This window comes from Spea bombifrons, chromosome 3 (assembly GCF_027358695.1).
Source record: "Spea bombifrons isolate aSpeBom1 chromosome 3, aSpeBom1.2.pri, whole genome shotgun sequence".
NCBI lineage: Eukaryota > Metazoa > Chordata > Amphibia > Anura > Pelobatidae > Spea > Spea bombifrons.
In genome coordinates this window covers 32,275,810-32,294,920 of record NC_071089.1, presented here as the reverse complement: position 1 = coordinate 32,294,920, position 19,111 = coordinate 32,275,810, and the positions used below count along the sequence as shown (strand labels likewise).

The 19,111-nt window shown below is 37.9% G+C and overlaps 1 protein-coding gene across 2 annotated transcripts in view; it reads right to left on the bottom strand.

Moving 5' to 3' along the window:
- Positions 1–18,648, bottom strand: part of ESR1 (estrogen receptor 1) — a 61,857-nt gene extending 43,209 nt beyond the window's left edge. For both annotated transcript variants that reach the window (XM_053461381.1, XM_053461382.1), the window contains exon 1: positions 18,212–18,648. In XM_053461381.1, the coding sequence (XP_053317356.1) occupies positions 18,212–18,648 (437 nt within the window). The remainder of the gene's footprint in view (positions 1–18,211) is intronic.
- Between the last annotated feature and the right edge of the window lie 463 nt (positions 18,649–19,111).

The window sequence follows — 19,111 nt, the reverse complement described above, 5'->3', positions numbered from 1 at the left end:
CAGGGAGGCTGTAGGTTATGTGCATGTATTGGCTGCTTGTGCATGATAGGCGTGTCATTGCTATATTAAATATATATGATTACTAGCAGCAATCACACTCCTATCATGCCCAGGCATACGCAGATTCCAGCATGTACTGGCTGACTTGACATGATAGGAGTGTGATTGCTGTTAGTAATCATATTTATTTAATATAGCAATGACAGTCCTATCATGCACAAGCAGCCACAGTAGCAAAAGCTAGCAGAAATTTCACTTCATGTCCATTGGTAATGCTTACATTTTTGTTTTTTTATTTTTTCCTGCTCTCCTCCAATGTGATGACCCTCTCTTTGCCATGAGGAACACCTTCTGTGGGCCCGCCCCCTCGAACGTCATGTGTTCAAAACAGCCGGTCTTACAGCCACACGACAGTGCTTTGAACTTCGCAGCCGGGCGGCCCACGGACCGGCTGGCCCACTGGAAAATTTCCCGGTGGGCCAGTCCAGCCCTGCTCACTCATGTGGGCCGCACCTCAAAGTCCGGTGGGCTGTATTTGGCCACACATTGGACTCCCCTGTTATATATCCTAGTAACTTGATACAGTTGCGTCCAAACTCACACTTCTCAGCTTTGGCGTACAGGAAATTTTCTCTTAAACGTTGTAACACTTGACGAACACGTCTCCTATGGTCTTCAAGAAAATCAAGATTTTGTCTAAATAGATCATGACATGAGACAGAAGCATATCACGAGATAAAAATCGGGTGTTAAATGCAGTTTTCCATTCATCTCCCTCTCTGATCCTGATTAAATTTTACGCACTCCGAAGATCTAATTTAGTGAAAATCTTAGCGTCCTTTAGAAGATCATAAAATTCCGTGATGAGAGGTAATGGGTGTTTGTTCTTCACGGTTACTTTATTCAGCCCTGTATAGTCTATGCAAGGTCTAAGTGATCCATCTTTCTTTTTAACAAAGAAGAACCCTGAAGAAGGATGTATGAACCCCTTTTCCAGGCAGTCTTTAATATATAATGATAAGGCCTGATTCTCAGGCCCAGAAAGTGGATACGTCCGACCAGAAGGGGGAGATGTTCCCGGAAGAAGTTCGATGACGCAATCATGAGTGCAATGAGGGGCAAGGTATCCGCTTTTTGTTTCAAAAATACGTCCAGATAATCCCAATACTGTGCAGGAACAATTAGTTTGGGATCGAGAGAGGGGCTTTAACCGACTTCTTAGGACAATTGAGAGCCATATGACCCTTCTGCCCAAAGTATGTCTTCGCTGTTTTTCAGCATCAGATAAACGGAGAAGTGGACCAATCTTCATTGGTTTAGGAGCCGGGGTCGTTGGTGCTACCACGATGGGTGCAGGATGAGGTCATGAAATTGGGCGATATTTCCTTCCGCTCTCTTTCTCTAGACGTCTCTCCTGAACTTGTGCATCTAACTTGAGACAGAAGGCTATAAAGTCCTCCAGATTCTCGGGAAGATCACGATAGGTAAGGGAGTCTTTGATTGAGTCGTTTAACCCCCTGTGGCATGATGCTTTCAGAGCTTGAGTGTTCCAATCAGTCTCATAGGCGAGAGTACGGCGCTCTATTGCATATTGGGCCACAGACTTTTTGCCCTGCTGAAGTTCCATAATGTTTGCCTCTGCCGATTCAACCCTTCCAGGGGCATCAAACACGACACGAAAAGCAGCGAGAAAAACGTAAAGGTTGTCCCACAGTGGAGAGTTATGTTCCATGAGGGGAGAAGCCCAAGCAAGAGCCTCACCCCGAAGCAAGTTAATAATGAAAGACACACAATTAGCATGAGAGGAAAAAGTCTCTGGTTGAGTTCTGAAATGTAGTTGGCACTGGTTCAAAAATCCCCTACATTCATGAGGATCCCCAGCATACTTCTCTGGTACAGGCATTTTAGGAGGTTTTCCACCCCAAAGTCTTTCAGCCTCTGAGGAAATAGAAACTGCAGGGAGTGCCGCAGAGGGGGTGGTGGACCCGAGGTGGTTAAAGATCTGAATACCTCCGTAATAGTGTCCAACCGAGGTTAGGGATATGCAAAAACAGGATAGTTGAATAGCAAGCCGAGATAAACGCAGGAGACAGACAGGAACGTGAATACAAGCCAAGGTCAGAGCCAAAATCACAGGAGTTTATTCATACACAGTCAAAATGCACAAGGCACTATCACAGGCACTGATCTAGCATAACCACAAGGTTTAAATAGTCATTTAGATAGAATTTCCCGCCCAGGATGAAAAGGAGGCTTGGAACGCATAGGTGTCAGGTCCCTTTATGAGGCCGTACGGATTCTGGAGGAAACGCGATTCCATACAGCCGATATTGGCCACACAGGGGCGTGCGCACCTGACAGAGCCCAGTGTCGAGGGACTTTGGAGGGACGGCAGTTCCGGCAGACGGGGTGTAAGTAGCCCGTAGTTACACGTGGATACATTCATGCCTGTCCGGCACACAAGCCTGGAATAAATACTACAAGCGCTATAAGTGCTCCGTATATATATTCAAACAGAGCCTGCTTTGTGAAAAGTTTTTAATCCTTTAATAAATTATATATATTTACTCTGCGGAATTGCACTATTGTTTCTTCCTTCTTTTTTTTTTTTTTTTTTTTTTTTAACGTGGAGCCATTAACTCTAGAAGGGAAACACCAAGTGGATCTCCAAATGAACTTTCCTTGATTGCTGAATTCTTTTGAATGATTTTCATAAACTGAGTAGTATTAGATTTGACATTGCTGAACTAAGTAGTATTTATTTATGTATTTATTTATTAATTTATTTACTTGAATTTATTTACAGGTGCATTTTATTAACTAATTGTGTTTGGGTATGTAAGTGTTGGCGTCTGGGTATGTGTGTTAGTGTCAATGTCTGGGTGTGTATTAGTCTAAATGTATGTATGTGTTAGTGATTGGCTATGGAAGTCTAGGTTAGTGTCTGGTTGTATGTGATAGTGTGAGTGTTTGGGCCTATCTTATAATGTGAGTGTTTAAATTCCCTCACTGTATTAGCCACTTCCACTTCGGCCTAGAGGCAGTTCCAATTATCTACCACTCTCTCACCAGGGAAGAAGGCACGGATATCTGAAAGGACTCTAATATTTAATATAGTAAACATATTGTAGCCTTTTATTTTATGTTTTCGTCATAAAATGTTTGCTGATGACAGAGATTATCATCTGGATCGGGCATTAATAGGAAAGGAAGGGGAGGAGCATTAACAGGAAGGGATGTGAACAGAAGGGATGCAATCAATGCTATAGACATGCTTACCAATAGGGGCCTCAAGGAAATCATGCACCAACGTACCAGTGGCCCTGGACTCATCCCTGGGCTGCAGTACCCTCAAATTATTAAGTGAACCAAAGATGATTAAATGAGCAGAATACATGTTATGTAAATTAATGAGACTGTACTGCATTATACTGTTTTGTCTTTAAAGATGAAAGAATAATTTTTTTCTGCATAAGAGATTACAGTGTTGCTAGTAAATTTAAATTAATGGAACAATTTTCTTCATAATGTTTTATTGTTAGAAAAATATTTCTAAGGTTTTGTTTTTTTTTGCAAAAGAGAATGGATGAAGGAAAAGTACTAATACATGCAAGCTCATATGTGAGCCTTGTTGAGGGAAGGTTTGAGGATCTGTATAATTGTACTCAAGACTATGCATGACTCAGCCCACCTTGTCAGCAGTGGATGGAAGAAAACGCTGGGGTCACCGTGAAAGGTGTATTTTTAAGTGACACCGTGTAACCCTGCATCTTACCTTACATCTTAGTAAGTATTTCCCAAAAGGTGCATGTGGTTTACGTCTAGGCTTGTATTCATGCTAATGCTCTTTCATTTAAAACTTTGTCTAGTGTAGGGCAAACATGGCTACATCTTTGCTTAGAAACTCTGTCAGACCAGCCCACAAAACAAATCATAATCAGATAGTTCTGAAATTGATTTTACCATTTTCTCAGGGGAATGCAAATTTTAATTTGCTTTAGGCCATCCCCAACCCTAGCAAAAGCCCTGAAACTAATGTGGAAAGCAACCATTTGAGATTGACATTGTTTTATTACATAGCATAACAGATCACTAAAGAGCATCATTGAGGACACATTGAGCATGCAGTCTCATGTTCTCTTTTGTTGTGTTATACGCTGTCGTAAGAGACTAGTGTTCTAGGTTAAGCAAAATGGTTCCACTTCCTGTTGTAGCCATGTGCCCGAATACATGAACCTTACATAAACTGTTCTGCTCTACAACTTGTGTAATACAATCAGACACTGCAGCTTCGTACAAACAGGCTCGACCTTAAATCAGATGATACAACTGAGTGTAAAACTTGAGGTGTGCAGAATTTTGTTTTAACTGATATGATAGTTATAAACAATAAAACGCACAATGATCATTAAACACTGTATTCACAGCTTGCCGAAAACACTGGCAGCCACAGAGATAATAAAGAAAAACACAAGAAGGTTAACAGGACACGAGAGATGAAAAACAGAGGGGAAAGGCAAAGGACAAGGTCATTGTACAATAATATAAATGCAATGGGAGAGATTGCAGCATGGCTTTTTTTGTCTGTTCTGTGATTATATTGCAGCGTGAAAAAGGACTTTGAATCACATTGCTGTCAGCTTGGCACATCTTCCATGGCACAAAATCCTCTTAAAAAATCCCAAAGGCAAACAAAAAACTCAAGTCAGCTAAATTAACTGATAAAACATAGTTATCACTGGACATGGAGCAAGACCACACAGTGATCATCAAGCCACTGGCCAAATAATTTTTTTAGCAGTTAATTCAGGGTGTTCTTGATTAACATCTCTGTGGGACCTTGTTGTTTTGGGTTGTATGCAGTACAACTACTTATAAATAAAATAGATAAATAAAATAATAATAAAATATTTAATACTCACTGTGGCAATTAGCCTCCTCAAAGCCCAAGCATTATAAATATCCCAGTTAGTTTACAACTCAGTAAGGCTTTCGAATAATTAATTTCATATAATACTTGAAATGTCAAACTCACAACCATAGTAGTAATACATTATATATATTTATATATATACATACATACACCATGTTAATATTTTTATTAAATTCCAACTAACTTTTTTTAAGTCCTTTTTTAAGGTACTGGTGCTTCACTGTAAAGAAGTGAGGGGGTGATCTAAAGGCATATGCCTCCCTTTCCTTCCCTCCCAGGCATAAGCCTGAAGGAGGACTGGATCTTCTAGGTCCTCATCAGAGTGCTATCAGAACGAGCACTAAAGTCTTTAGGGAGAGACGGGAGCCATAAGGTATCACCGTCTCTCCTGCCATAAAAGGATTCCACTCCACTGTGGCATTTCCAGTGACAGCATCAGTGCCTAAAATCAATGGTTCTCATTAATCCTCATACTATTTCTGATTTCTGATGAAGTAATAGCAATACAACTCAAAAAATGACAAAAAATGACAAAATGTATCAAGCACAAAAAGGAAAAAGGTGCAATAGTGAGTGAGTGCAAAAATGGCAATACAAGTGCCCATAGTTAGTCTCGGGCCTTGGGCCAGTATTATCAAAATTTCTTTTATCCCCTACCAGCAAAGAAGAGACGGGGAAATTGAAAAAAATAAAATAAACCATGGAGGGTCAAGTGTGCTTACCAGCAGCTCCCAAGTGATGTGCTGAAAGTATAACCCTCATCCAGTGCAAACTGTGGAGCATGCCCAGGTTGGACATCCCAAATGCACACCAACATTTGAAGTTTAAATACAAATATTTTCTGGTGAACTTGCTGATATATTCCTGTTGTATCATGTTTTATACTTGTCTCACTTTATGATTTGTGTGATAATAGCCTTATAGAACTAGTTTTGGGGTATTTTTAGTTTTTCTTCTGACTTGGCAGTCCCCAGAGGGATATGACAAATCTTGATTCTCTCCCCGGCCAGAAGGAGGGCTGCCACCTAATACTAGGAGGGGAACCACTGTAAGGAATCTGTATCTCTCCCAAAAACAAAAAAGCTGGAGTCCAGCTTCACTGCGGCACAGTGCTCAAATCCAAATCCAAATCAGTGTCGAAAATCAGTGTCAGTGTCCTTGTCCGTAATATCAAAAGGAAAAAACTCATAGTCACACGTGCACATAGACAAGTGCAATTCATGAGGACAAATAAATAAAAGGTGCCCAGCCATTCAGCCGTGGCTGGATTCAAAAACAATTTTCACACACAAGTCCATAAGGGTCAGGGAGTGATAGTAGTCCTGTGTAGTTGGCCATGGTGCTCTACGTGCACTTATTGCTCCTCAACAACGAGGAGGTTGTGAGTGTCCCCAGGAGTACTCTGGGGCTTCAGTAAGACACCTCAGGCTACCTGAGGCCTAAAGTCAGAGGACCAAGTCCCCCCCCCCACCGGTCCAAGGCTACTACACTTGATCTTAGCCAAAAGGCCAAAATTTGTAGCTCTAGAATCTTGTGAACAGTCTGCTACAATAATAAAGTGGAGTGCAATAAGTATATTATAACTTCCTACTTGGGTAATTAAGGGTAATTTGCATGAAATACACAGCTTTGGTGGCAGAAAATATAATGTCATAGCTAGAAAATACAAATCTAACATAAAAGCAGAACACTGTTTGCAAATTCATATTTAATGCGGCTACTAGCTTTATAGGATTTTGAAGTGGAAGATGATATTTCCTTATCCTTGTAGTGTTTATTATTATTATTATTTCTTTCACACTGATTATAATCATGGCATGTGGTACATTTTACTTTCTACTGAATTTCTACTGGTGATTACAAGTTGAAGTTAAAACCTTGAAAATTAGCACATTTATCCAAAATCCTTACCACATTGTATGCCTAATTCACTGCACAACTAGGGTATAAGACCCACTTATGTATTGACTAATGACTATTAGAATGTGGCAGCATGTCATGACACGAGAGAACGTCATACAGGAAGTAGTGGGAAAGAACTGTCTGGTTTAATAGATCCCATCCATAAATTTACTTACACTGAACTATAATATAGATGGTTACAAACTGATGATGTGGAACATCAGTAGTAATAGTAACTTTCCTTTTTTATGAACCTTATTAGGTAATGACTGTCAGTCCCATCACATATATCCCTTACTATGTGAAAAAGCCTTCATTGTGTGGTCTTGGTAAGTCTTCTAATGTTCCTCAATATTTTTTGACTTACAAAATGTTTATTTTCTGATGAGCGAATGCAATACATAAACAGTTATAAATCGTATATGTAAATGAAATATGGGCAGCAGTGATCTGCATTGGGAGGTATGTCAGAGAATGAAACAATATTTCCTGGCAAGATACACTTGTTTTTTGCTATCTATGGGTTTTGTAGTTAGTTGTTGAAAGAGTAATCTTTTTTTGCGTCTGAATAAATCATGGTTTGGACAAACAGGACTCCTAAAAGATTTACAATTACATTACCAAATTCTGGAAGAACGTGATTACTATAATAGCACTGTGAAAAAAACAAAGACAAGCTAAAGATGGATAAAAAATGTTCATTATCAGAGGCAAATCAAATTTTAAGGCAGTGTATTTTAATATATAAAATGAGCGCATGACCAAATACTTATTGAAAAATGCCTTGCAACACTTTATCATTTGTTACACAGTCTTTAGCAGTTGTGCTTCTATTGGACATGAGATGTTCATGACCTCCGATATGGACTTTTTCTTTAATGTTTTGGCTTCCTCTTGTCTAGCTTAATTGCAATTAAGACAAACATCTGCATCCTATATGTAATCACCTTATGTGACCACTTGTGAAGTAGCCTTATACATTCCTAGGCCTCATTTGGAAACAAGCTTGCTTGGAAATGTAGCTGCAGTGGCCTCATCCCAACTGGACTCTTAATAAGTGGACAGGTAAGAGTTACTCGGGAGTGAAACTGGAGGGAAACTTCAGGGGACTGCAAAACCATCTCCCCATTATATTATCTCAGCCATTATACTAATCAAGCTGTTTGAACAGCCAAGAACCTTTACAGATGATCCAGACCCTATCAATTCATCCCCATCCAAGCAGTTCCTCTCTTACTGTTTCACTTCCCCCTCAACCACCGACTAGATTGCAAGTTTGCAAGAGCAGGGTCCTCTTCTCCTTTCGTACTGATATGTTATCTGATTGTTATTCCTCAGATGGCGCCATATAAATTAATTTAATGTCAAATTGATTTAAAGTGTATGCAAAGACATATGATATACACATCTGTAGCTATGGCATAACTACTGGAAACCAAGGGGGGGGTAGTTTGAAAATATGCACAGTTTTTAAATCTGAAAGGATTATGTACAAAGAAACAATTCAGTTTGACTCCTTTTAAATATGTAGGCCGCTTCTCCAGTACGATAGAGGGGGACGGGAAAAAAAGGATTATAAGCCTCATAGATGAAAGGAGAATGGATGGGGGGGTTATGTGTGTATATGTAACCTGAAGAAGTTTTGCTAATTACTATGTATTCAGAACACTCAAATGAAGCCCAAAGTCCATATGTCTCTATAAAATAAAGTAATGGAACTGGTGGCTCTGTCATCTCCAGCAGAAAACATCACTAATGTTTTAAAAATAATTAATACTACTAAATCATAAGCCTTTAGAAATCTTGCCAACTTTTCTTTTTATTCTTGGTCAAAATGCAACAATTGTTTCTTTTTTTTTTCTTTTGGCACATCTGCAGTGGATTCCTTAGCATAGTCTGCATGTAAGCTTGCTTTCCTCAATTTTTTCCGATTTTTGCGTATTACGTAAAGGTTACTCACACTGACAGTGAGCACAATACTACTAACGGGTTCACAGAAAGAGAGACATGAAGCCCAAAAGTCTGTGGATAGCAAATGTAAAGGGACTGTAAGCTAATGAAGAATGTATATTAAATGACTCTGTGAGTACTTTTACATGTATTCATAAAAAATGCACTTATGTGAGATAGAAGCCGCAACTTCTCCTCCCTATTCTTGTCAATGATTGACTATTTGAAGAAGCCAATCAGTGGTGGGAAAGCACTCAAATTGCAATCAGCGGCGTTGACTGGCGGTAAACAAATCACATGCAAGGAGATGTGTTGTATTGAACAGATCTCCTGCACAGAAAACATCTGGGAGGTGGGGAAGGACATGTAAGGATTATTCCTCCATGTATTTTCAAAAGGGACACAACGGAGTGTCCCTTTAAATAAAATTATGAAGTGTCCACAGTGGTACCACAACCCAAGAAAGATTTCAATATTTTAGGGAGCAGAAGAGAGGAACCCAAACAGGTTTTAGGGTTCAAGTAACATTCCACAGGAAAAGGAAAAAGAGTAGCTACACATAAGCACACTAAACGCGTTCAGTGATTGCGTTTTATTTCTGTAACTTTCACTTTACATAATAGGAGTCAACTCCTGATTCTGCAGAAAGACAGATAAGCTTTTGAGAACTTTTGTGGTTACGCACATTTCTTTAAGCAATCATTCAATTTGTAACTGATGTTAAACGGATTTGAGAAGAGGTAGTCTCAATATTCCACAAATTACTGAAATGCTTCACTATATTGATAAGATTTATATATTGAATATAATATAATATAAAATATGTCGAAAGTTCTTATTGACTTTTTTTTATGAAGGGTGTTTTATACATTTTTCATTCTAAGATAAATAACTTGGAAAGACTAAGGAATTCATAAATAAAAGACCATTAAGCATTTATTATATTTTAAATGTGTTCCTGATACATATAACAACTTAATATAAAAAACATATATAAAATGATACTATAAGAAAGGATACTTGTTTGTTGATTCTGAACATGTTTGTTGTATTGATTTGTTGATATTTGTTATTGATTGATATTTGAAGGCTACTAAACTAATAAAATCAATTTGTGAAAATGATACAAGGGAAACATAGGACAGCAAACAAAGACATGCTGAAATAGGGACTGACGAAACACTAATAATTCTCTTTTTTCTGACTGAATGATATGCAAACAAAAACGAACTGAAATAAAGTGGCAAAAATGTACGTTTGACCTCCTTTCAATGGGGTACATTAAGTCAACATGGTGTATGCCCCTAGTTGTTTAAGTGGTAGGCCTGGTTGGTTTCTTGTATTGTATTTACTACATTGAGTTAAGACCTCCAGAAAATAACTCCCTCATCCTGTTTGTGGGTGGCCCTTACTATGTTAAAAGGATCGGAGGGTTGTTTCTGTTATCCATCTCTGACCACTATCGGAAATAATGGGTGACATAGTACACGGCCAGTAGATGAAAATGCCAGGTGTGAGATGCTAGTTATACATTTTTTGATCTGTCAACCCAGGACTCTGATCTGTGCTTTGTCCTTTAGTTGTTTGGACAAAACTAACTTTGGAAGAAGGACCATTGTGTTTTAATGTCCTTCTAATAAATAGGTCTGTTCTGCTGTGTTCACATCTCCTGTTCTCGTGATCTTAATTTTAGCTTGCGAGCAGGGCTTTCTCCGCCTAATGTATCGGTTTGTCTTAATCTATCAATTCTCGCCTTGTCATACCCCTTGAATATATGTATTGTATTAAGTGCTGTGTAAGTTGTTGGCGCTATATAAAAAATATAATAACAATAATATAGAAAAAAAAAATATTACATCTGTATTTTTTGCATAAAAACAGTAATGAGAAATGTTGCCATCATAGCTCTTACCACAACTAAATTAATTAAATCAAAATTACCTATAACGTTTTTGTTTGTCAATCAGCAACTGTTTTTGACATAAGGTAATGTTTATGGTTGCATGTCACAGACTCAGCCATGTCTAATCAATATTCTGTCCTGAATATATCTTCATTTTCTTCACCCTTGCCTTAAAAAAAGTTGTCTGGACCCAGTGCCTACATGACCATGTGAACAACAATGGCAAATTAACAATAAGGGGAGCAATAACATTACCAGGTTTGACAAAGAGTCTCCAGGTGAATTGCTGCTTCCTTGGTCTCTTGATCACTCTCCAATATCTCTGAGGGACTGGGCCATTAGCCACCCCCCACCCAATTCCACTTTCAACCCTTGTAATGCGCTCTAGGGCTAGCCTCACTCCTGTGTGAGGCTACCCTTCCCTCACTAAACCGCCCCTTAATAAGGGGGAGTGCTCCTGGTAACTCTGTGTATGTTCCCAGAGTGCAAGAAGCTCATTACATTACATTAGTTCCCTTTAAAATCAGAATTTGGGTGAAATATGACAGATACACTTTGACATGTAATAACATGCCAAAAATGTAAAAATAAACAGAATTTAGATAGATGTTCTAGTCTTTATACCAAAAGCAGCACAGCTTTCCCTTTAAATATAGGAGCAGGAATACACAGCCACACAAGTGTCAACCAGGACTAACATTTGCCTAGACTCATCCACAAATGTACCATGCTAGTCACAGACTTTCTCCTGCCATGTAAGTATGGTACATATCTATGGTAATGTTCACTAAGACTAGCTCATTAACCCTCTAACTGTCCAGGTTGAGAAATTAAGGTGCGTTAAGTGGGTTTGAGTACTTACAGATAGATCCAGAAGTGTATTTACCTTGGATGCTGCCCTAGGCCCCCAGCTGCCACATTCTTTATTGTCTATGGATGCTCTGCCATATTTTTTTTCACCTGGGTAAACACTGCCTTAAACTTAGAGGAAAATGTGTAAAGGAAGATATCATTTTGCCTGTGTATAAGTCAATCATTAAGACCCCACATTGAATATGCGGTGCAGCACCTCTTAGTAAAAAGGACATCATGGAACTGGAAAAAGTGTAGAGGTGAGCTGCAAAGTTAATAGGAAGAAATGGACACCTTAGCTCTGAGGATAGATGCAGCTGTCCTAGCATAGACTAAACTTATTTTTGTTTGCATTCATTGCTTTGGAGTGGAAATGTCGTATGACATAATAATGAACCCCCCCCCCCAAAAAAAAATCTACCCTGTACAGCTCTCAGAGTATCTAAGAAACCAGCAGGGTGGGCTTGATGAATGAAAAAAGAGGAATTTCAGTCCTTTTAATCTCAAGAATTTTAAAGTCCCTCCCTTCATCTGAGAGAAGTGCAGTCCTTGCATAGCGTGAATACCATAAAAATAGCAAGAATTAACCTAAAAGAATAAAACAGATATTTAGAGAGTTGATATGTAACCGAGCAGCCTGCAAACCTATGTAAACAGAGATCTAATCATGCTCTTACATAGCCTTCGCATTCAGCCCTGTGATTTCTAACACAGCAAATGTCAAGGCCTGAGTAATATGAGATTTTTGTTTTATGAAAATGATTGTTTCTGTTTGCTCTTTTTATCATCTGTGTCCTAAATGTCTCTGAGTAAAGGTGCATCAAGCGAGGTCACTCAAAGGTTACTCAAATAGTAAATACATTGCATGTAATGAGGTCATACAAGGATAGTTCATTACCTGTAGATTCAAGAGCCGGTAAACGCAGGAAGCAAAGGATGATTCACAAGGTGGGGGGCGGTGGACCCAGTGCTCCTTGACATGTTTTCTTCACAGTTTTTGGTTGTTTTTTCAACTTTTTTTTTCAAAGATTTTAAAACAGGTTTTGGCTTCAGCCCGTTTCAGTTATTTACTTTAAGCTTAAAGCTTAAGCAATGATATCCTCAAAATTCAGCCAGTTAATACTATAGTGGAGCAGTGTTATACTAGAACTGGTGTCACCTATTCACAATCCTAGCACTGGTTCGCTATCAAATGTTTTCTTTTAATTACCTTGGAACTGCATCCTGACGGCTTCATGCAAGAACCCATTGATAAATATCAATGTAACAGGACTTGGGTCTGTATTATTACTGCTGTCATATTCCTCTTGTTGTGTTATTGTTATTTCTGTTACTATATTGTATCATATTCTGTATCATAGCCCATTGGCAGTAGGGTCCCTTCCTTCGATATAAATCACTCTACTCCTGTGAGTCTCTCCGGTTCCTACATAACCATGTGCAGATTTCCCAAGCCAAACCATAGCCACCATTCTGGCTCGTCCAAATGTCTCGCCTTCCCCAGGTTCCACATTAAAGGAACAATCTCTCGTCATGTTTGACACTTCATTGACCATGAACAAATGAGTGGACCACTCTATGTTTACCTAGGGGTGTATTTACCTTTGGGGTTGCCCTAGGCCCAACCTTGGGCATCTCCCCAGCTGCCTCATCTGCGGTCAGCATCCAGGAATACATTGAAAGGTGTCCAGTGCCTTTAAAACACGGCATGCTGGGATATAGTCTGATTGGTGTGTGTTGTTGCTACTGGTAGTACGGTTCTTTGGGAGACTTTTCCCTGGGGTTGCACACTTACTCCAGGGACCACAACTGCTAACCATTTTTTAGTGTATGCCTTTGGAAATATTCTGCGCTCCTACAAAAATAAGACATCAGGCACTAAAATAAGGACAGAGGGATGTGGGTCAAAAAGAGGGACTGTCCCTTCTAAAGAATGAAACTTAAGAGGTATTAGTTAAGTAAAATTATAATAAAAAGGCACATTTTAAAATAACAAAGATACCTACTATTTATTCTTGTATGTGTGTGCGCTGTACATCCATATGAATTGAGGTACACAGACAGCCTATCATAAATAATGCATAATTTATTCAATATATAAATACATGCGGGTAAAAACAGTTCGCTGAGCATGTACAACGCTTTGGGAATAACCTCTAAACTATAGGTGAGCTGCATTAAGTTGAACCATTCTGCCGCATTATATGAACTTCATAGTATGAAAGCCCCCCCGGATAAGTTAGCCCTGCGTAACTATGCAGAACGAAGGGGCAATTTAACCCTTTCTGCAGATGGATGGCAGATAATGCATAATTAAGTTGCTAGGTTTAAATGGTTACCTACAGCCTACTGTAAAGTAATATATAAAATAATAAAAAATAAAAAAAAACATTTCACTGCTGGAAACATTGTTAGAACAATATTACTGCCTACCATTTTCAAACTAAGTGACTTAATGTATTAACCAAGCTTTTCTTTTAAAGCTTATTTGCCAGTTTCAGTGTTATCATGGTAGGCGAGAATAGCTGAGATTGGTCGTAGATAGTAAAGGCACTATATAGCATAGACTTGATGTCACTTGAAAGCTCCCACATCTTAATAGTCTTCTCAAGTAATCTACTTTCTTTATAAAACCATCAAAAAGTCACCTTTATTGCTGATACAAAAAATCTTTTGTAAAAAAAAAAAATCTAGATTATGGACAGAATTAACAATAAATGTTATCTTGTGTCCAACTGTGACCAACTCTGGTCAGCTCTATAATCAGTATGCAACGTGATCCTACTTGACAAGTAAAAAAGTTGAATCCTTCCATAACTGATGAGTTAATACCAAATGTAGATTTTCTAATCATAAAATGCTTAGGAGTTGCTAAAATATAGATTTCTTTGACTGGTGGAGGACAAATACAATTTAATGTTTGAAAGGATATTTTTTATGGGAGAGTATGGGGCTTATGAATTATATGGAATTGTTTGAAGTTTTTTAACTGGTTCCATAACACAAAAACAACGTTTCCTGCTGATTTTGACATTCTATTGATTTCGGAATTTGATATACATAACCTCCGATGTTTTTTAGCGTTGGATTATTTGCTACCATTCTTTTCAAGGATTCTTTCCACTTTTGTGTGTCTCATTCATATTCTAAGGGCCAGGAGGGCGCTGGCATCATCACGCCCAGGCAAAAACCCAGCCAAGTGCCCCATCAAAATATATTTGGTATACAAAATGATACCATCAAAAGGGGGTTGCATAGAATAGGGGTCTCATAATATGAGCACAGGAAGGATACAGACATTGTGTAAATGCTACATGTAATCCGTGTTAAGCATGTGTAAAATATACAGAAAGAGATTCATGGTAGTGACTCAAAATGTCCAAATGGGTGCAGCACAGGGCTCAATCAACCACCTGGCCGACCCTCCCCTGCTTCGATTTATTAATTCTATAATTACATTTGTTTTAATATTCATAACAGTGTGAAACAAAATGTATGGAGCAAGGCATTTTATTAAGTCCTAGCAGTTGGTTGTTGAGCGTTACATTTTATTAAGTAACAATCTTTCAACAGGGCTGCACGCCAGTAAGCTTTGTGTCTTTTACTCCTACTGGTTATGCGTGTATGTCGGCACTTTAATGCACATTACAGCACTTTATATTTATCCTTGGAGTGCGAAGCTTGTTTTTGTACATTTTATTTAGTCCGGATAGCTGGATGGTGAGACTTAAATTCTGCTTTGGAGCAAAAGTGGAAATGCTGTATGTTAAAATGGATTATGGTCACTAAAAGCCTGTGCACTCTAACTCCCTGTGTAGTCAATCCATGTAATACAAGCGATTAGAGAATATCTCAGCTTCTTATGTCGCTTACATCTTATTTACCAACATGAAGGAGCTATTACAGATCTAAACCTAAATGCAAAAGGAAACCGTTCTATTTTCAATTTATCACACTTTTGAACATTTACTAACATATTTTCCGCCAGTAATTTTAAATAGATGATCCTTGTATTTATACAGGAATCATAACTGGAACACCCAGTCCAGCATTTAATAAATATCCCCAATAGTGCTGTATAGAATAATTTAGTACATTGAGTACCTTAGTACATCTTCCCCAGCAGTTTAACAGGTGTGCACATTAATAGTGCATATTATTATTATTATTATTTTTGTTTGTTTGTTTTATATATAGCGTCATCAGATTCTGCAGCTCTGTACAAAGGGTATTAGTATTTATGCACTATAGATTTTTTTCTATTCTCTTCAGACGTGTTGCTATATGTTATTCTATATGGTTAGTTAATTAAGGTTAATTATTAAATGGAATTAAATAGATTAAGATATAATTTCTAATTATTTGAGTATTTTTTCTTTACCATTAATTTTGACAAAAGTACCAAGAAAAATATATATGTGTATGTGTGTATATATATATATATATATATACTGTATATTTCTATACTTGCTTTACATATGCTATAAAAAGTTAGCATATGCTTCTGTGCATAGATCTGTTTGTTGATCATACATGATTCAGCTGATTGGAATCAACAGCAGTGAACATGTTAACTCTAATAGGAAAAACAAGAGTCACTTTGTCACAATGACCTCGTGCCATCTGGTAGGTTTACACATTATGTCTATTAAATGTATTTTCATCAGTACAACACTGTTTCACCAGAAACGTCTTTCCAAATTTATATCAATCACGTTAGTTCTCAATGGGGGAAAAATATACATTTCCAAAAATCATAACATTTTAACTATTTAAATGGCTACACCCCCCCCCCCGACACTCAAATGGTTAGACCCAGCTAATATGAATAATAATTTGCTACCAAGAATGTCACTCAGCTGATGCAGCTAAGCATGTAACTTAACCGCTTTGACGTGTTTATTTAACTATGTGTTTTGTCCCTTTTGCATCAGACAATTCAAATATAATTTTACTAAATAATTCAAGAAAAATGTTGTTGTGACGATGTTCTATTTTAAAAAAAGAAACAAGATTAAATTGATTTTTTCCTATTAAAAAAAAAGCAATTAAGAGGTTCCATTTATTCTTGGGTTATGTAGCTGATCATGCTTTGTAAATTCTCATCTTGCCTGCGAAATTATAGCTACATAATGCTTCCTGAATTTGCCGTTTTTTTTTTCCTTTCAATAAAAGGCACAGACGTTATGGGAATTTGAGACATGTTATTGTGTTTCTTTTCTCATTTTGTTTTAAATAGGGAAAATAATATAAGGTTTAAATAAGGGTTACGGTCGTTATAAAGAGGCAGTTTTGACGCATAAAGTATTTAATGTGTATTAAAAAAAATTATAATTTCAAAACGAGAAGAAATATTAAGAAAGGAGGCCAAAACTAGAGGTTTTCATTACCGGGAGGGTAGTGAATAGGTTGAGCAGCCTTCTAGCAGAAGTGGTTTAATACAATGAAGATTTAAACATGCAAAGAAAAGGCATATGATTGCCCTTAACATAAGACAAGACCAAACCCTAAATAAGGTTTGACATTTTTACAATAGGAATAAAATGGACAGATTCTATGGTTCTTTGTAATCTGTAATTTCTTTTTTCATTATTTTTGGCTAACATTACTCCTTAATATTATCTATAATTATTATTTTCAATATTGAGCTAATGCATGTTAGATATACGATATTCTTCACAATATTGGTAGCATTCAAAGCCACCCTGTTATCTGCTTTGTCTGTTCTCAATCAGCATTTGTGAATTAGCCAGGCAATAACGTGTGTTCATCAGATATATTAAATATTTCTTAACGTATGATTTTTTTGTTGTCTTTTTTTCATACAGGCAGAAACAACCAAACTAAAAACATAACACATCGTATTCTTTTATTGCAACTTTCTATTTCATTGGAGGAGGCTTTGCTATGTTCTACTGAAACTCAAAGGGTTAAATAATTTGGCAGCTGGTAGGATAGCTTATAAGTGTGAAGTATTTCTCAAACTCTCTGAAAGATTGTAACCAGTGGATTGTGGCATGGGCAAAACGGGCCATTTGTTGTGGGGATCTCTGCCCTGGCACTCAGCAGACTAGCACTAGGCTGGCAGCATATGGTGTGGTGCATGAAATAGTGATTTATAAAAATAGTGATTTATATTTAATATTGCCAGGGTGTTAGTTTTAGGGTGTATATATGCTTTTTTATATCGCGGGGAGCCAAGGTCATACCCATTATGATTGTTCAAGATCTGCCCCTCAGCTAGTAACGGTTCTAAACTTTTAAAAAGGGAGTTGAACATAGTCCAAAAAACCACACACATACACGCATGTATGTATATATATATATATATATATATATATATTATATATATATACATACACATACTTATATTCTCTATATGTATTGAGGCACAATAAGAAATAACATTTGCAGTTTCTATATAAATAATAAATGCAATTTGATAACTAAAGTGGAAAGATAATAGCAACCCCAAGTGACTGATGTGACTGAGACAATGTATATCTTACTTTGGTGTGTATGTCAGTGAAGGAAACATCTAATTTGTCGTATTATTATTTTACAGAGCCTATGTTCTAAAGTGAGAGAATCATATCGCAGAATGACATAAGAATGTATTGGTTTCTTAGACATGTAACCTCCCCCCGAAACAAGATACGAAAAATACATACCTGTAAAAATTGGGGGGTGCTGCTTCTCTTACTCCAAATGTGCCTTGTTCACCTTCCAAATAGTATGGCACTTGCTGACCATGGTGGTGGAGAAAGGGCGAAAGCTGGGGTCCTGTCTGAAGGAACACTACCGGGCTTGGAGGAACATTGTTCAGGGAATGAAGTCCAGCGAGGCTGCTGGATCCAAACGTTTCAGAACTGGCTGCATAGCTTAAGCTGGCAGAGCTATAGACTGGGGCAGCAGCTGCACCAAAGTCATACGTTGTACCCTCTGGGTAGTTAAAAATCCCCGTCCTGTTGTTTTCCACGTACATTTCACTGAGTTGTCTTTCTAGTGGGATTTTCAACGGTGGTCTGGATAAGTTCTCCAATTCGGATGACTGTATCTGGTGCAACAAGGTGACTCCTTGAGCTTTGCTGTGTAGGGGCATGGTCATAGCTATTAGCAATTACAACAGGGCATGGCTGTCCACTCTCTATTCATCTAGGGTGGGGAGTCCGCACGAGGATGACCACCTGAGAAGAGAGCACAAACTGATATGAGCTCCAGTAGAAAGCATATTACAGATCATGACTGCACAGGTATTCAGCAAGCTCTGGAGAGGAGGAGGGTACAAGTGAGAACAGTGTACACCAAAAAAAAAAGCTGTCTCTTCTCAACGGATTCTCTCCCTCTAAAATTTGGCATTTTCATTTAACTTAATATGAATTACAAATGCGTTGGCAGGATACCAAGTGCTGCTGTATTTATTTGACAGTGGTTGAGAAAACATCAATATTTATTTGCTTCTTTAACCTGTTGCATGCTGGAATGGGGAACAATGCGTATGGTTGTCACACGTTGAATAACTAGTTCTCCATTTAACTAGTAATGTTATTCACAAAAAGTAAAAAGGAATA